Raw genomic sequence first — 19,063 nt, 5'->3', positions numbered from 1 at the left:
CAAGAATACTACCGAGGCTGAGAGGGGCTGCCAGAAGAAGAGCCGCCCGGGAAATACTTTGCTGTGGGTTGCACCAAGGAAGGAATACTTCGTTGTACTAGTGGCGGTGGTGGTGGTGGTGGTGGTGTTGGTCGCGTTGCGAAGTTCGACTGGACCAAGTTGTCGTGCGCATAAACAAGCATTGACAAGAATGAAGGGATTTCAGACTGGTGTGGACACAATGCGTAGAGGAGAGGCTGGAGAAGAGGTGGCCGCCTTAGGGAGGGGAAGGGGAAATGGAGGGAAGGGACGGAGAGAGAGAGAGGACGAGAGAATAGGTAGAAAGGGAAGAAGGCGAATTGCGGCAGAAAAGAAGACGACGGGGCAAAAGGAAGAATAAAGAGGAGGAAAGGATATAGAGTGAATAATGAGTGGTGACGGGCTTCGGCAGTCATGGGCAGGAATAGACGATAAGCCCGTCGTCCGTCATGCTACTCCTAATTGACTACCTACCTACTTACCTACCTAGTTCGCTAGCAAAATAACAACTACTCACTACCAACACAATCTCCTACTGTGAAAAAGGGAAAGAAGAATAAATAAATAAATAAAAAATAGAGAAATGAATTAAAGAAGAGCAACCTGAGAAATCTCTCTGGATCAGGGATGCTGATTTGGTATGGTTCAATATCTTATTAACAGATTCCTCTAATTTTCTCGAACCCTAGTTCGTCTCTATATTGACTCCGGCATTGATCAAGTGGAAACAAATCCCCTCCAAGATCTAGTAGCAGCTGGAGCGGCAGCAGCAGCAGCAGCAGCAGCAGCAAGTAACAACAACAACAACAACAACAACAACAACAACAACAACAACAACAACAACAACAACAACAACAACACTACTCAACGGCGACAGCAGTGGCCATTATTGATTCCCAGCTCCAGACCTACTCTTCAGCCTTCCGTCTCCCTTTAACCACTTAGTCCATCATATGTGTTTGGAATAGAATCAACTTTACGGGGCACAGTCACCAGGCTTGAATTAGCTAGCCTGTCAGTGCGAGGAGAGGCTGAAATCGGCCGACGTATTGCTGCCCCCCTCCGTCGTCGTTCTCTCTGTCTTCTCTCCTCCCCCCCTCTTCACACGACCCAACAATCCAGGGTCCTCCCAGGTTCAGGAAAGGTCTCCGAAAGTTTCTCGGCTGACCCCGGTTACAGAACAACAGGAAAACATGGCTGAAACGACGCCATTCTATACTCAAATCAGATCGAAGGGAGAGGGGTGGGCAGGCTCGAGCCGGAGATTAGCACCTGAGCTTACTGCAGAAAGTCTATCCGTCAAGGAATCTGTTGCCGACGGGGCAGCCTGATGGCTTCGAGTTCTAGCTCCTGTCGCTTGAATTGATTGATTAAAGTGTGTTAAATTACCACTGCCACCCACTGATTGCTGTTGCTTCGCTCGCCTTCTCTCTTGCACACGCAAACATACACAAACACTACCAAACGGTCAAACTGCTGTAATTTATGTTTATTATCGTCCTAACAGCAACACGAGCAGAAACACTGAGTGGCTGGTCTGTTGCCTGGATCGATCGAACTGTTTGCGATTGATGAATGAGAGAAGAGCATCGGTCGGTATCTCTCTTTCTTTTGTCGGGATCATGCAAAGAATTCGCCAGCAGCTTCAATGTAGAAGAGTTGGAGACGGTCTGGTGGGATAGTTGTAGTCATGATAAGTGGGCAGGCGAGGGTCGCTACCAACTCCCGCGAGCGCAGAGGCTTGATCTTGTTTTTTTACCTTTTTTTTTTGTTCCTTTTTATCTTTAGTTGTTTTGGCTGAGGATCAGACCTCTAGCTAGCTGAAAAGCGACCCGAGATCGGCAAGTGGCAGTGTCGTCCTGACGGCTTCATGCGACGGTTTGAGATCGCGACGTGGTCAGTTGTGGTCCTGAAGTCCATGTCTCCTTTGGTCCCACCACGGAGCGGGATCAAAAAGAAGAATGGCGGGCCTTCCTTCCTGTGGGAGGGTCTCTCGGTCTCGGATAGGGGAGGGCGAAAGAGAGAGGGGGGACGGAGCCAGACCCGGCCATGGGATGAACAATTTTCTAGGCTCAACCGTGGACCATTGACCATTGACTGTCAAGCTTACATATGCCGTAGTAATTAGGTAGTTAACTTACTGTACGAATCTACTCGTACATCCAAATCGCACACAAAGTACGGTGTACATACTGTACATATACGGAGCTCAACTCCGAGCTGTTCCCAATTTACTGCTAACCTGCAGGATCATCTCGTTGGGGAGTTAGGGTAAGCTCGCTCGTAACCAACAGCAGCAGCAGCAGCAGCAGCAGGGAATAATGCCTCGGATCTATCCCGTAGCCGATGGTTGCAAATGATTAGCCTAAGTAGTTACTGGTTAGCCCTCGATGATTGATGATCGATGGAAGAGGAAGAGAGGGGCAGTGGAATCGGTCTCTCGATCCGGAATGCCCACTTGGTCGGGATAATTCTCGACACGTTTTCACATAATGGTCTTTCAGTAATGTCTCCGAACTCAGTATGTCTTACCTCTGCTTCACGGAAATGAGAGTCTGGAATAGAATCATCGAATCATGGATCCAAGAAACCGAGCCCGGAGTACGGAATGATGACTGGCGGTTTGACGGGAACGTGGAAAGTCAAACTCGCTTTACCTTCAATGAGAAGGTCGATGGGGCAACGGTTTGATTGGATGTTGGGGAAGATCGTTGGTTGCTATTCTTATTCTCTTCACCGACATCCATCCAATACCGGGTATCGCTTCCCTGAGGTTGAGGTTGACCCGATTGATCCCTCTAACAGCTTCAATTAAAATTGCAATCCATTACACCGAATGACACCGAACGAGGGATACTTTTCTTCTCAACGTGTGTCTATCTGATACACTGAGGACAGATATAATGCCCCGCGCTGAAAAAGAAGACTGTAATGAAAAGACGGAAAAGGAAAGAGAGAAAAAGAGAGAGGAGAGAGAAACGCACTTCGTCATCAGCATATGCTGACGATCGACTCGGAATCACTGCTCCGGATCAAGCCCATTGGGCAGACCAGTGAACGGCACGAGGCAACAACCGTGGACGGTTCCACTGCGACCAAGCTTGCGCACATTAAATGTATTACCACCGGTACCGATACTGGACGATACCAACTGCCCTGTTGAGGTCGCTGACGAAGATGTCTGGTAGTGGTGTGGTGATGACGATGCTGCTGCTGATAGGTTTTCTCGGGCGAAACACGGACGCCATTGCCATGCCGAGTCACGGCAGCGAAAATTCTCCGGGCTGCCCACCATCCAATGCCCACCGTCATTTGCGCTGAAATGATCGGTTAGCAACTGAAGGCCGTTTGGTCACGCTGATTGGTATCGGCACATCGGTCATTCCGTGCCCAATGCTCTTCGCAAGGTGGCAGTGCGTACTAGGTTCAATGTGTACACACTACACACAACACAGTGCCTTAAACACAGTATTCGATTGCGCATATTAAGGTATGTATTGCCTGTGCTATGTCCGTACAATTGGATGGGTATACTGTAACGTGCCTTTGTACAAAGTAGTATTACTCGGTATGCTATCCTTCCCTACCTGATAGTCAAATCAACTCATTCCCCTCTTCTGAGCATTGAGGAAGAATCCAGGCCTCCTTCGCCCCTCATCACCTTGTGAGTGCTTTCCCTTGAGTCAGGTGTCAACGCCACAATCAATGCGCCCTGAACCAATCGATCCCTCAAGACAGCGCGCTTTGGGTAACTCTGCCACGGGCCTAATAGTCAGCCACCCAGGCCCGCCTTTTCTCCTCCTACGTAGGAGCCGACCCAGCAGAGCGACTATTGTGCAGTAGTAACTTTCTGGGTGGCATGGGCCCTTTTTCCCTTTGTTTTTGTTTTTAATTTTGTATTTTTTCTTTTGCGCTCCTTTTTGATCAATTTCCTATTTTTGTCTCTCTGTTCTCTTTCTCTCAATGCAGCGCTTACCTTCTGGGTTTCGGCGAGTGTCGATCAGCACCGCAGCCCTCTACCCTACCTCTCTCAAACAGGGTCCTTCCCTTTTCGCAGCTTGGCGTTGGGACACGGCTGCTGCGTGTGTCTTAAAGCTCTTGGCCAACTGCCAATGACTTGTAGTGAAACTGTTCCTCGTCTCGATGCAACCGATGCCCAGCCCAGCTCTTGTTTCTCTTCAGAACAGGATGAATGAGGGAAGGGGGGTAGGGAGAAAGGGGGAAATAGAGACTTTCCTAGTGGCCAGCTGGTAACTCTACTGATATGACAGAAATCATGCTCAACCTTACGCTTCCAGACTCAATACTGCTGACTCGGGACTAGGATGTCACAGCTACCCTGGCCATTCAGGGTTCGGGTTCCAAATGACTAGCCCCAAACGACTACTGCCTATATAGCCTGAACTACTGTAGGTTACTTCAGGTCACATATGCACCGTCCTGCGCAGCTGCAGCAACCGACTCCAGCTGTAATTAAGTTCTTGACTTGCTCCGAACACCTAACTTGTCATTATCCCTTTTACATGTTCAGAACGAGTGATGTTGAGACCATTTACCAAGGCTGCGGAAAATATCTCCTTAGCCTATCCTGCTTCGATGAAACTGCCGCACCGACGGGCAATATCCGCCAGTCTTACGTATTAGTCGAAAGCGTCGTCATGTGGCAGTCCGCACCACAGTTCATTCGTCGCTCCCAACCCGGTCGCTGACCGTAGTGGCCCATTCATCCTGCATTGAAGTGGATGCGGGAGCACACCCTTCCAGGAAGATGCCGCACTGCCGCGGGTGTCGGATTCGTTCCAAGCGCTCCGTGTTGGTTGCATGATTGCCTTGGGTTCCGAAAGCGCTGGATGGACTCTAGACAGACCACCGGAAGACAAAGTGAGACTGGGCGGTGATTCTACGCATAAGTTACGGCATTACTAGATTACCTAGTAAATCGTTCTGTCGTTTTTCGAGAACAATAATGCGATCGGATGACAACAAACAGGACCCAACCCACCCATAACCCAGTCCTCCAAGGCCGAAACTAGACTAGACTAGGGCAGGATAGGCCCGAGAAGTGGTTCCCGGACTAAGAGTCACTAGTGACTGCATGTCTAAGGTACCATGTAACGTACCATGTCGGCCGGATGTTCTAGCCGAGATCGAACAACGATATGGTTAGGACTAAGTAAACTCTGGTGGATGCAAACTCCGGCCAGTCACAAGTGGCAAAAGACTAAGCTTTTCAAAGGGAAAACAGGCCAGCAATCGGTTCGATAGGAAACTATTGGAAGGCAGACAGGAAATAGTCGGATGGTCGGAACGTCAAACAAACTGCATCAAGTTGCTAGCTACTCTACATATGATATGTACGAGCATGTACTGTACTGTACTGTGAATAGCAAGCAGATGCTCGCCTGAGCTGTTTCCCGGTCGTGTGTGTGTTCGGCGTGTTGCGAACTTTGGGACAACGGGACCTAAGCTTAAAAATGTACATCGGTGCGCACTGCGTAGAATTAGAGCGCGGGCGGTTGTCGGATTTGGTTCCTGCCGTGGCCCCCTCCCCAGTCACACACACACACACACACTCAGTGATAGGTATAAATTGACTGGTAACTTATTACTTCGGCGGGCAAAGATGCCTTTTGTAGTTTAGCCCTACACTACCGTTGTCGTAAGATATGAATGGGAGGCTGGTTGAGCCTCTCTCCGAGGAGCATTTTCATTTTATCCAATCCATTATTCAAGGGTCCCGCTCTGTATGGCACTTGCCGTGATAGTTTATCGGATGCACGCCGTTTGAAGAGTTGTTCAGCTGTTGACGGGCACGATGGAAGATGTCACGGTAATAACACCACAGCAATAGTAGCCAAAGTAAGGTACAGTACTTGCCATATATTCTCGGCAGGGATAAACAGTCGACGGGCTTTGGCTGGCCAGACCTTTTTTTACTTCCCATCTCTCCCTCACCTACTTACCTACGTCTCCTTTGTCCCTTTCTTTAGGTACATGACTCAGTCAATCAATAGACCAACAACTAACGAGCCATGCTGAACTCTCTCATCTGGTCATCTGGTGTAAATGCATCCAAATCAACAATCCGACCGGGGCTAGGCCACCTGGATGCAACTCGGCGAGTTCCGTCACAGCACTAGTGGAATAATTGGTTGTGGCCAGTCGACTTCTCAATGGCGGCTGCGTTCATTTGAAGGTCCTAGCTGGAAGTTATGTCACGATGGCTGTTCTGCAGGTTTCTTCTCGCGTCCTTTCTCTCTGTGCCTCTGCCTCTTCCTCCCTCCTTCTCTCTTTCACTCTCTCACTTTCTCGCTCTCTCGCTGTCTCAATCGACTGGTCCATCTGTGCCGTGTTTTGCCCCTCTTTGTCCACCCACAACGGCGGAAGAGGATCGATTGCCGACCCATCTACGGAGTACGTATTGAATAACAATGGCAGGCTTCACAGGCCGGATATTGCTCGAGCCTAACCATCCACGTGGGCGTTGCATGGACCATTGGCCCGCCTGTCTACCCGCTGAATCAATTGTTGAACAGAGACATGTTTCTTGACGGTGGGTTTGATTGTCTACTACAGAGTACGTACTTTACTCTGCTCCCATCCCTTTCACTGTGACATTGTAATGTGGATTTTGGGCCCCCAGTGCAATTGCTCATGGTGTCTGGGAGTACTAGTAGCGACTGGCAGTCTCCGACCCCCAGCCATTAATCTGTTGCGCGAACAGGAGTCTTCATGGTCAATGCCCTTCAACCATGCGGCGGCAATGCTCCAGCCAAGCATCCTAGTGCGATCGTGGTACTCTGCATGCGGTATCTCGGTGTCGTAGACACTTGCCGTGTACTGTACAACGGCCAAGCGACGCTATTGACAAGGACATTAGATGCAGACTGCTATCCTGCCTTGGCCCCAAGACAACCCGACACTAAAGTACTACGTTCGCCTTATCAACATTCGCTAAAACCACTAACTCTACCAGTACTATCTTGAAGCGGTTCTTTCCTTATGTGTTTTTTTTATCGCCCACACGCCAATGCACACGCCTACATGAGAGGATGAAGTCCTAAATATCAATCGGACGAGAAGTCTAATGGCGAGGTCGGAGGTCTGTGTAGTCTGCACTTGTAATGCATCGTTGGCCTCGTTGCTCTCGCTAGAGATCTTTGGTCGGGATTCAGCGGGCCAGCTCCACTTGAGATTCTTGGCCTCGGATTTACTTCCGACAGCCTGGCGGCCGGTTGAAGGAGCATCATACATGATTACCCAGATACTGTACTCTGTACAGAACATAGCCGGGACTCCTAGATTGGTGGTGGCTGTTACAACCGTTTCTAAGGTTGCTTGCTCTCCTCCCAGGTTTCGGGTGCTGAACCGTGCGACCCCATCCGGATTGCGCTCCGCGTACTGGACTGCGTACTCCGTACTTCCTAAATCCTGCATCCTGCATCCTGACAGTCTGTGTGCTTGCTTACGTGCAGATTGCAGCGCTATTACTTCCAACAGGTGAGCTTAGCGGCACATTTTCTCCGATCCTTTCCGCTGACAATTCAAGATTTGTTCCGACCTAGCCACCTCAGCCGCACGCACACGAGCTTGAACATTCTGGCAACTGTCGCCTTTGATATTATCGTCGGGCATTCGAGGACCAAGTCTGTAACTCCGTTCGCCCCCCTCCCTCTGTCCTACCTCTGCCACTACGTCCCCCACGGACCGTCGCTTGCATAGCCTCGTATTTGATTTACCAAGGCAGGAATCAAGGCCCTACCTGCGAAAGGAACAGGCTTCGCCCGATCCAACCGGCGCGCTTCCACGCATGTTAGCCAGCCTCGGCCGAACCTGCCAGTGGCATGAGGGCAAGTGGCTAGACCCGTGCTGCGGGCTGGAACCAACTATACTGTAGTAACTTAGTCTAGCTGAACCTAGCGGGATTCGAGATGTCGTGATCAATTTGGAGAGGACGGGCCAATCTGGCCCTATATTGACCCGCAATTTAAGGAGAGATGCTTGAGATGTCAATCTGATTATCTTTTCCCCCCTTCACCCCCCTCGGCAAACTGCCGGGATCTACCCAATTGGGAAATCTTTCCTATCACTGCAGGATACCTGAGTCGTGGACATTTCCCGATACAGTCGGTGGATATTAGTAATCATCCTTGTCCTTAATGGCTGCAGTGTTCGGTAGCTGCTTCGTTAGTATGATTTAGGACTCGTGCATGCAGCTGTTCATCCATCTGATGATGTTTGAGCGTTGCGGCACAACGGGTTTATTCGACAGGGAGGGCTGAGCGTGAGGGTGAGGGGGGCTTTTCATTCGATTGGGGGCAAACAAACGAAAAAGTGATGACGTCTGGGAAAGGAGAATCTTCTCATGCGTGACGAATATAATTGGATGGATTGGGACTAGTAGCTATTCTCTTTCTATACGGAATCGCAGACGGATGTGATGCCACCTGGTTATTGCTTGAACACCCTACTGAAATGACTTGATATAACCTTCCAATTGCGTCTTTTCATGACTTGGGTCATTACAATCGACGATTTACGAGTCAACTATCCTTAGGGTGTGCGATGGCGACTATCGGATTCCCAGAGTTCGAGGACATATGAGGTCTTCGCTTGCATCGCTCTCTCTGCTGCTATCGCCGTAGAGCCTAGTACTCTCTAGCTTCCACGCGGTGAACCTCAGGTGACTGCGACATATACCAAGTGCCATCTTAATGCATGCTGCGCGTTTCTCTACGCCTGTTACACGCTATGCCGAGATACTCATCATATTAGTAACAGGCATGGTTGTTGCGGCATATGATATCTCTTCCTTCCTTCTACTGTCAATCTCATATCCATACCATCTCAGGCCTTGCAGACCATCACCCCTTGAAAGATCTCGCAATCTTTCACAGAAGGTCTCCACTACTTCCTCACAAGCTGAAAACCATCAACCACGCCGACCACCACGCCATCCCTCTCAGACCCAATATAAGATAGAAAGGAAACCCCACAACATCTGAACAAAACATAAGAATCGCATTCTAGACACCATGACCTAGGATCAATAAACCCCCGCTCGCTAGCACAGTACCGCTCACATCCCTCCTCCACTGCCTGATACACAGACCCCAGTCAGCACTTTGTGCGAAAGAGGGAACGACATCACTGCCTCGCAGCCTCCCACCGCTTTACCACCGCCTCCACGATCTGGCGTAGTCCTTCCATCTCCTCTTCGACCTGGAGCCCCAGCGAGGTCGGGTCGATGCTGCTCCCCACGTAGACGGGGGTGCGCAGCCTGCGGGCGAGGATCTTGGCGACGCGGGTGGTGTATTCCACGCTATTGGAGGCGGAGTAGATTGTTGTTGAGAGGGGGGTGGTGGGGGATTTGAGCTGGGGGGGGGGGGCGGTTTGTTGGTTAGTTGCAGTTGCAGGTGGCTTCAGGTTGTGGTGTTGGGGATGGGCATGGTATAGATATATGTGATGTGGAGGGCATCGAGGGCGAAGAAGATATCATAAGATTGAGGGATTCCATCGATCAATGCGTGTAGAAGCATATGGGTATCAGGTTCGTCCTGAGCATGGGGATCTGCTTTGATGTGCCAGATCTATCTATATTGTCCACTACACTTACATCAGGCATCGCGTAGATCAAACTCCCCATCGGCTTGACGGTCCCCGCCGAATCACCCGGGGTCGACGTGGCAAGAAACACCATCGCACATGTGTCCAACAGGGTCAGATGAATGTGTGCTGTCGTGTGGAGAGCCCTGGGCAGTGGGAAGGAGATCTCCTGCGGGTGGAGGCGGGGTGGGATGGTGGGCTCTGCTGCTGTCGCCATTTTCCCGTGTTCAGGAATCAGAGGCGCTCGGTGTTTACAAGATATGGTAGACCTATAGAGAGGTTGCTTGTAAACGAGCCAAACGAGCTGTTTGTTTTGTTCTGCTAGTCCAAAGCATAGAAAGATTGAAGAGGGGCTGGATGGACTGCCAGGGCGAGGTCTCGTTCCGCTTCTAGACTGGACGCTTTTTCAATCTCGTTTTCCCCGCCAAAAACAAACAAAAAAAACCCACAGAAAGCGGGTCCCTCCGCGGCGGCAGGCGGCCCTCGAATTCATCTTCCGGCTTCGAGTCTCATTCATCGCTTGTCTTTTTTTTCTTCCCTCGCGCGCGAGTTTCTGCTTGGAGCTACCTAGTAGTCTTTCTTCTTCTTCTTTGTTGTTGTCGAATTCACCCTCTGGCTGAAAATCTGGAGCGATCGTCGTACCTCAACATGTCACACGATATCACCCACGCCGTCAAATCGGAACCCCACGATGACTCGGAAGATGTGCGCAGCTGGGCCGGGGACTTCGACCCGTTGGCCGATGCCGAGGAGCGGCGGGTGCTTTTTGCTGCATTGGATTCCTTCAGGTGCGTGCGGATGGCCGGTGTGGTACAGCTGCTGGAGCTTCTGGTGTCACCGTCCTATCTTATCGTTCGTGGTTGTTTGTGTAGCCATGGTTAGTTACTAGGTTCTTGCTCTACGCTACGCTAGTCCTACAGTGAGAGGGACGGTCGCCATTCACCAACGATCCATGCTTCAGATCACCATGATGACTTTGACGACCCGAGAATCTGCTGACCATGACAGACAATATCGGAGAACGGTGCATATGAATACAACGCACCGGCGACGACAAGCATTCTACGCGCTCCCCTCGGCGCATTGGCAGATGCTCGCCGAGCCGCCCTTCTCAATCCTGGAGAACTTCAACCGGGTAGACGATGCCATCGACATGAATGCGGAGATCGCGGACGCGATTCTGGCCACGGGCCTATCGTCCTTTGGTCTGTCGCCCGACCCGAACCCGGAGGACTCCCGGGAGAACTGGCACGGAACGGCCAACACCTCCGATGTCAACAAGGCCCATTCGACCTTGAGGCAGTTCTACCGCGACTGGAGCGCCGAGGGGCGCGCCGAGAGAGAAGTCTGCTATGACCCGGTCCTCCAGGACTTGCGCACCGAGTTTGGTGCGCGCGCCGCTGCGGGCCAGGAAATCAGGGTGCTGGTCCCGGGGGCTGGCTTGGGTCGCCTGGTCTTCGACATCGCTCGGGCAGGCTTCTCACCCGAGGGCAACGAGATCTCCTATCACCAGCTTTTAGCCAGCAGCTGGGTCCTCAACCACACCCTCGGTCCTCAGAAGCACATGCTCTACCCCTTTGCCCTGCACTTCTCAAATCTGCTGTCGCGGGAGCAACAGCTCCAGACAGTAATGATCCCCGACCAACATCCGGGCACTGTGATTGCAGAAGCGCTGGAGAACCCCGAGGGTCCTCCGTTCGGCCAGATGAGCATGTCGGCGGCGGACTTTGTGGTGCTCTACCGCCAGCCTGATAACCGAGAGGCATTCGATGCCGTGGCGACGGTCTTCTTTATTGATACCGCCCCGAACCTGATCCGGTATATCGAAACAATCCATCACTGCTTGAAGCCGAACGGGCTCTGGATCAACGTCGGGCCGCTGCTATGGCATTTTGAGGACGGGGCCAACCGCAGCCACGAGAACAGCCACGACTCGCAGGACCAGGGGATCAGCGAGCCAGGGAATGTGGAGTTAACAGAGGCCGAAGTGTTCTGCCTCGTGGAGCGGATGGGCTTCGTGATCGAGCAGCGCCAGCCGGCACACGAACGGCCGTTGTGTGGGTACATCCAGGACCCCAACAGTATGCTGTTGCCGTTGTACCGGCCATCGCACTGGGTGGCACGCAAGAAAAGCCACTGAACCAGTGCTCCCAACTTCCTTCCCCGCCCCCCCCCTCCCCCTTTTCCATCTATCTTTCTCCTTCTTGGAAATAATTAAAGTCATTCAATATAGACTAGATATAATATAGGGTGGATCAGATTTGGAGTCGGAAGTAGTTGAATTTGGGGAGGGGAAGGTAAGTACATGTACCGTATTGTACAAGTATAAGTAACTGCGGTGTGGTATGAAGGGTGTACTGTACTGCTCATACTGTATGGAAAACATACCAAGGCAGGGATCGGGTGGAGACCAGACGCTGTTCAGCCGCAGCCCTGAGCCTGACACCCAAGACAAAGAAAGAACCGGCGATCCAATTCAATTTAATCCATCCAAATCGCCCATCCCGCACCAGGCTTAGCGGCATTGGGGCCAAAACGACGGATGATGGTTCCGTCGCGGGCTCAGGCACTGCTGTTCAGTCTCACTTGATCACTCCGTGGTCTCATCCACAATGCGAGACAGCAGGAGAAATGAGCGAGGCAGAAGCATTCTTTTAGAAAGTAGGAAATCATGGTAGACGGGTACTGTACTGTAGTGTACTGTACTCTTCTCTACTCTACCGCTTTCTCTGCATTAATTGTAAACAAGCACGCCAGGAAGTGGTTGCGGCCTAATCAAGGTCCCGATAGATGCGTCGTAAGATACTGTAATGCTGTAATGTATGGTATGGAACCCAGTTGAATGGACCAGACTTTGGATACCTTCTCTGGGGAGTCAAGATTCAATCATATCAAAAGCATGAACCTGAAAGCATTATGGCTCTATGGTTCTGTTCTGTTCTGTTCTGTTCTTTTCTTTCTTCCTGTTCAATAGTGTGAAGTGCTCTGTGCTGTACTTTGTTAATCCACCAGATCGGTAGTCGGAAGCCGATCATTCCAGAGGGAATTCCAGGGCGCATTTCACTGTCTGGCAATCTGACAGTCTATCGATGACAAACCGGCTCCAGCTCCAGCTCCAGCTCCAGCTCCAGCTGCTGTCTGACTGACACTTCTTTTTCTGTTCTCTTCCTCCTGACCCAAGTCATCGACCATTAACAGAATTAGAACCATTCCACCGACTCAGCCCTGTTGTTTAGTGGATGTTGAAATTGTGGTTCAAGTTATTGTTGCTGTCGTTGTTTGTTGTCCCCGCAATTTGATCCTCCCCACTCTCTCTCCCTCTCACTTTCTCCCTCCCTTTGATTATCCATCCCATCCTCACTCAATCACTCAATCACTCACTCTCTCTATCGCGGGCACTGCCTCTTCCTTCTCCCTCGCTATTTGTCCCGCTCGTCTTACATCCTTTCCTTTCTTTCTCCATCTCTCTCTCTCTCTCTCTCTCTCTCTCTCTTCTCCCCCCTTCTCTTCCACCTCCCTACTCTTTTCTGTCTTCTGTTTCAGCACCGCCCCATTCTCCAATTATCTTCTTTTCCTTCTCTCCTCTCTTCGCCTCTTCTCTTGTGCTGCCGCTGCTGTTCCTCCCTCGCGTCCGCCTCTTTTCTCCCCCTCCCCGCCTCGTATCCCCTCCTTCTTCCTCCTTCTCTTTGTTCGGCCCCATCCGTTGCTTTTAACGGTTGTGCACAATCAAGGACCTGATGAGCTCACGCTTAAACTTCAAATCGTTCACCTTTGGGACGAAGCGCAACAAGAACGGCTCAACCCCGCAACCTCCTCCCGTGTCGACGCTGTCCAGCCAGGGCATCAGCACTGCGCCATCGACCAGCACTCTCGTCGCTCCTCCCTCTTCCACCTCGCCCAGCTCCCCACCCTCCGGTCACAGTTCCTCTACCACCAGTTTACCCATGAACAATCAAAATCAGTTGGGCCGCCCCCCGAGTTATACCTACAACACGGTGGGCCGGCCCACCAGCCCGCTGCCGCCCGGCCCTCACCACCCACCCTCCATCAATACCAGCCTGCAGTATTCGCAATCTCCTATGGGAGCGCCCCCCGGGTATGGACTACAGCAGCCCATGGCCCCGGGTATGACCCCCGGTCTTCATCAACCCCAATACTTGCGCAACCCCGCCGTCGAGGTCGAGGGCGCTGGCCGCAGCAAGGCCCAGCTGATCGTCGGTATCGACTTTGGGACAACCTTCTCTGGAGTCGCCTTCGCATTTGCGACCAACAATGAAGCTCGGGAAGACATCATCACGGAGTGGCCTGGGGCAGGCACTCACACCAAACAGAAGGTGGGTCCTGACAATTTCCCCGCACCTCTTATGCAGGCTCCCCTAGATTGCTAACTCTGTTTCCGGTACCTCCAGATCCCAACGGTGCTGTACTACGACCAATACCAGAAGGTGGTGGGATGGGGCCCGGATATTGCAGATGCGCTGGCCCCCACTGGTTACCCCAAGCAAGGGGTCCAGAAGGTCGAATGGTTCAAGCTCCAGCTCATGCTCTCCGGCAATACCTACATCGACCCCATCAACCTGCCGCCCTTGCCGCCGGGCAAGTCCGAGATCGATGTCGCCGCCGACTACCTTTTCAAGTTGCGACAGGCAATGCGGGCCCAGCTTCAGAAGACCCTCGGTGAAGTGTTCACGCGAGAAGAACGGAACATCCGATACTACCTGACCGTCCCGGCCATCTGGAACGATGCAGGGAAGGCAGCGACTCGGGCGGCAGCTCTTCAAGCTGGGTTTCTACGCGACGAGAACGACAACCGCCTCACCCTGATCTCGGAGCCGGAAGCAGCTGCGCTCTTCTGTGCTAAAACGGGCTTGCTGAACCTGAAAGTGGGCGACGCCATTCTGATCGTGGACTGCGGTGGTGGTACGGTCGATCTGATCGCGTATGAAGTCGAAGAAGAGTCACCCTTCAGCGTCGCAGAATGCACGGGTGGCTCGGGTGATTCCTGCGGTTCCACTGCTCTGAATCGAAATTTCAGCAACATCCTTAGGGCCAAGATCCGCAAGATGAAGCTGCCCGACGGCTCACGCACCGCCGGCAAGGTCTATGCCAAGTGTATCATGGACTTCGAGAATCGTATCAAAGCGGACTTCCGCAACAACGGCCAAAAATGGGCGGTAGACGTGGGAATTGAAGCCGACTTCCCTGATGCGGGCATTGAGGAAGGATACATGACGTTCACGAATGAAGAGATTCTGCAGTGTTTTGAGCCGGTGGTTAACCGCATCCTCGAGTTGGTGCGCAATCAAATCATCGCGATTCAAGCGCAGAACCGATCGCTCCAGGTATGTCGATGGATCCTTAACGCGCAGCGTCCCAGGACTGACCTTGACCCAGAACGTCCTCGTGGTGGGTGGATTCGGTGCTTCGGAGTACCTCTTCCAGCAAATCAAGTTGCACGTACCGCCACAATATCAGACCAAGGTTGTTCGACCTATGGATTCGGTTGCAGCGATTGTGAAGGGTGCCGTGACGGCCGGAATCACTGAGCGGGTGGTCACCCACCGTGTCGCTCGTCGGCACTATCTGATGGCAACGCTACAGCCATTCAAAGAAGGATATCACCCCGAACAGTACCGAGTTCCCAGTCTTGACGGTCGCGATCGCTGCAAATACACGCGGCAGATCTTCATGCAGAAGGGCGAGCGAGTCAAGATTGGCGAGCCGGTCAAGGTCAGCTTCTTCCGGCAGGTTGCTCCCGGCGCCACCCTCATGTACGAGGATATTTTGTATGCCTGTGACGAGGATGTGTGTCCGGAGTACACGAAGGACCCACGTAAGCTGCTCTTTCTTTAGACAAATGCCCCTCCAGCACTGACACAAATCCACTGCAGGCATCAAGGAAGTCGTCACCCTCACATCGGACCTGTCCCGCAAGAACCTGGAAACCGACTTTGAGCGCATGGACACACCCCAGGGAACCTTTTACCGCGTTTACTTCGACATCTACTTGACCCTCGACGGGAGCGAATTCAGTGCGGAGCTAGTGTGCCAGGGTGAAGTAATGGGACGCTGCAGGGCCAAGTTCCGCTAGTTCCAAATACACTTCGAGCAGAAAGGGGGAAAGGAAAAGGATACAGATATGATGATACCCGGTAGAAGAAAGAAAGAAACTCGGATTCACGGGTTTCCCAACCATATGCGATATATAAATCTCATGATACACACACACACACACACACACACAATCACGCTGCACTAGGACGGCGTTTAATGTTTTCTCCTTTTGTTTTCCATTTGGCCCACTGACACTTCTCTTCCCTGACGGTCATCCACAGATTCACACCCGGGAACCACCCACCCAGTCTGGGATATCCTGTTGGAATGTTTGTGCTATGCTGGTTTATAAATCTTGATACCTTTTGATCTACCCATGCTCTGATGAAATGTGATTTGTGATTTGGTCACCATAGCCAAAATACTGGTTTGAGTCCTTGTTGTCGTAGTAGTAATAGTAGTAGTAGTAGTCTCGCCTTGATTTCTATTTCCCAGTAGCCCGCTGAGCCTTCCTGTTCCATGGGCACTAGCAGGATGGTGAGGACTTCCCTTTCAACCGCTCCCCACCTCTCGATCGCGCTACCCTCGTCCCTAGTCGGTAGTCAGTAGTTAATAGTCCATAGTCAAGAACAACCCGACCAAACAGCCAACCCCCCAACACCTCCGAATCGCAAAATGCAAAGACAAGAGACGGAGGGAAAATTTCCACTGCAAGATCCACTTCCTGATCCCGTCCCGTACAATCAATCTACCTACCAGGCCCAAACCCTGTACGTGGGTAGTGTATGTATGTGGAAGGGGGAGAAACAGAAAGAGATCCAAAGGAAAAATTCGCTTAAGAAGGGTGGGAAGAGCAAGCACGAAAGAAAGGAAAAAGGTCGTCAACCTTTTTTCCTCTATACATCTATCCCCTCTTCCTTCTATACTTGTGTATCAAAGTTGTCGAAACCCCCGCAAGAGAAAAGGAGAAAAAAAAAAAAAAAAAAGGAAAGAACAGAACAGAAGAAAAGAAGAAAAGAAAGGATAAAAAGAAATTAGACCGAGAAAGGGGTTCCCCCTTCCTACGCCCCCGGACCTCTCTCCGTCCAAGTATACCATCTTTTTCTCCACAGCAAGAAAGACGACACACACACACACACACACACACACACACACACACACACACACACCAAGAAGCGACACCGCTTACACAGGACACAGACAGGGCTTGAATGGGAACTTGGTTAATGAGGCCGTACGGTAGGTAGGTACCTAGGTTGGTAGCCTACTTGCCCGGCCTACCTGCCTATCTGCCTACTTGTCAAGTGATGGTTACGTACTATAATGGTTGTTGAGAAATATATACTACCTCTTTTACTCTTCCACCATGGAAAAGTCAAGGTATACATACATCCAAAAATCAGCCCAACCATGATCGTCCATTGGCCTCTTCTTCCCCCACTCCCCCTCCCCTCTCCCTCGCCGCCCTTCTCTCTCCCCCTCGTCATCAACCATGACGACAATCCATGCATGACATAGAAGGGAAGACACACACACACACACACACACACACACAAAAATAAAAATCCGATCACGCGCCACATCTGGATAAGGATGTTCAGCCTGGGCGGTGGAAAAGTGGGGTGGGGGGAAAGGAGGGGTGGAGGGAGAAAGAAAAGAAAAAAAAAAAAAAACAAAAAAACAAGCTGCTGCATGGCTTCAAAAGGACTAATGCGTGGCGTTGATCATCATTGTTTCCTTTTCTCCTTGGGGGTTTAATGTTAACATTTGTTTGCCATCTAATAGTTCGTATTTATCTATGGCATTGTTGTCTTGATTGCCGAGATGACTGACGTTAGATACTAGTACCAACTTTTTGCCTTGATTCTCCTCTTTTTGCCACGAGGGCTGTTTTCGTTTATCCTATACGAGGAAATGGTGAACGAAACCGGTTCGGACTGCATCTACAAAGTCCTTTCTGTGCTACCCTGATTTTTGCCGTTCCGAATGATCCGAGGCACAGGAGAAGTAGGAGAGTATGAACACGGAATCGATCTTGAGTGGTTCTTTCTGCGGGCTTTTTCGGGTGCGAGATGGCGGTGCGCATCAGATCTTATTGGAGATGCATGTTTGCTTGAGAGCCTATCAGATTTCGCCTCGGATGGGCGTTCTCCGAGGTCAATCTATCGGGAACCGGGGGGCCTTGACGCCTGATCTGACGTGGTCTCTATACCAGGATCCCCTAGATGTAGAAGTTGTATCAACATACACAATCGGGAATTGGGCTTAGGTCGTGAAGCTGCCCTCGGAAAAATGATGTGCTTGAACCACGGGGTATGTATGCCATGGTAGCCTGTGGCCCGTCCATGTCGATCATGAGTGTCAGATAGACGGGAACCCTTAAGACTGAATGATAAGAGGTTGACCTTGTATCAGTCGTTTGTCGTTCCATTAGAGCCCAACATCCGAGGGACATGCTGATCACTGACTCGTAGCCGAGCCGGCTCCCCTGGTATCTGCCCATTTTCTCGCTGGCAAGAATGCTCGTACAATTTGCTGAAGGATGACTGAGAGTTGCATACGCTCATGACTTCTCAACGCAGTGGCGACAGTCTTAGAGGACGCTGGAGAAACAAGCCCGCTGCAAATCCTCCGTCATCCGTCATGGGCAGGGACAGAGAAGGACAAGCTGAAAGAACAGGATTAGCGAGTAAGTCTGCAAGGCTCCAACGACCGTACGGATTCAAGCCTGAACTACCACCCCACGCCCACAGTAGGACCTTCCATTTGCGGTAAATACAACCGCATGATGACTCGCTCTTGTCCGAGACTTTCAGGTCGGACGACCTTGAGTCCCTTGAGTTGAAGCCAAACGAACGCAATTACCTTGTCCGCTCGACTGCAAGCAAGAAGGAGGCGTACATCATCATTTCAGATGTAGCTATACTCGTCAGGGATTGGCTCCTCCGGCTGTCCACGAGACCCTGCCTCGTTATGGTTAAGGGTCCTTGACAGTTGAAGGAAAGGCTTTTCATGCACGACTGTCACCTGAATTCTCGGAAACAACTGTCAATCATTGCCGGCCGCCGTCAGATGTGTCCCAACCCAAGCACATGTATTATCCAAATCCACTTTGACCAAATCAACACGGACACTGGGCCATAACCCGCAATAACATGCTAGGGCCATCTTCTCAAGAGAGGCTTGCGTAGGTCGACAAGCTGTCAGGCAGGTCTAAGCCAGCCTCTCTTTCCCGGATGACATCCGGCATCACAGTCTTGCTCGCGATTGTGGCTCGAACATAACAGAATCTCAGGTTTGCGGAGACAGTATCATTATCCGCGAGACCAATCGGTCATACTGGAACTCAACAGCTAATGACTCTGGCATCATCGAGGCGTTCCTG

The 19,063-nt window shown here is 51.4% G+C and overlaps 4 protein-coding genes across 4 annotated transcripts; 2 read left to right on the top strand and 2 right to left on the bottom strand.

Annotated features, from left to right (window-relative positions):
* Positions 1-6,624: 6,624 nt before the first annotated feature.
* BO82DRAFT_366909 (uncharacterized protein) lies at positions 6,625-7,616 on the bottom strand (the record flags this gene model as incomplete). Its single annotated transcript, XM_025637061.1, has 4 exons — positions 6,625-6,858; positions 7,063-7,456; positions 7,488-7,502; positions 7,603-7,616. The coding sequence occupies 4 exons, from the start codon at positions 7,614-7,616 to the stop codon at positions 6,625-6,627; spliced, it is 657 nt and encodes a 218-aa protein (XP_025489559.1).
* Positions 7,617-8,721: 1,105 nt separating this feature from the next.
* BO82DRAFT_356535 (proteasome assembly chaperone 4 family protein) lies at positions 8,722-10,006 on the bottom strand. The gene is made up of 2 exons (XM_025635754.1): positions 9,635-10,006; positions 8,722-9,393 (listed from the first exon to the last, which is right to left on the bottom strand). Exons 1-2 carry the CDS (start codon positions 9,839-9,841, stop codon positions 9,166-9,168), a joined length of 435 nt encoding a protein of 144 aa, XP_025489558.1. The 5' UTR covers positions 9,842-10,006; the 3' UTR covers positions 8,722-9,165.
* A 395-nt stretch (positions 10,007-10,401) lies between these two features.
* On the top strand, positions 10,402-11,936 carry BO82DRAFT_356533 (N2227-domain-containing protein). The gene has a single exon (XM_025635753.1). It carries the CDS (start codon positions 10,592-10,594, stop codon positions 11,762-11,764), a length of 1,173 nt encoding a protein of 390 aa, XP_025489557.1. The 5' UTR covers positions 10,402-10,591; the 3' UTR covers positions 11,765-11,936.
* A 1,425-nt stretch (positions 11,937-13,361) lies between these two features.
* Positions 13,362-15,715, top strand: BO82DRAFT_289200 (Hsp70 family protein; the record flags this gene model as incomplete). Its single annotated transcript, XM_025631640.1, has 4 exons — positions 13,362-13,958; positions 14,034-14,966; positions 15,019-15,457; positions 15,516-15,715. 4 exons carry the CDS (start codon positions 13,362-13,364, stop codon positions 15,713-15,715), a joined length of 2,169 nt encoding a protein of 722 aa, XP_025489556.1.
* Positions 15,716-19,063: the final 3,348 nt, after the last annotated feature.

Source organism: Aspergillus uvarum (assembly GCF_003184745.1).
Source record: "Aspergillus uvarum CBS 121591 unplaced genomic scaffold BO82scaffold_47, whole genome shotgun sequence".
In the NCBI taxonomy this organism is placed as follows: domain Eukaryota; kingdom Fungi; phylum Ascomycota; class Eurotiomycetes; order Eurotiales; family Aspergillaceae; genus Aspergillus; species Aspergillus uvarum.
This window is presented reverse-complemented; position numbering and strand designations above follow the sequence as displayed.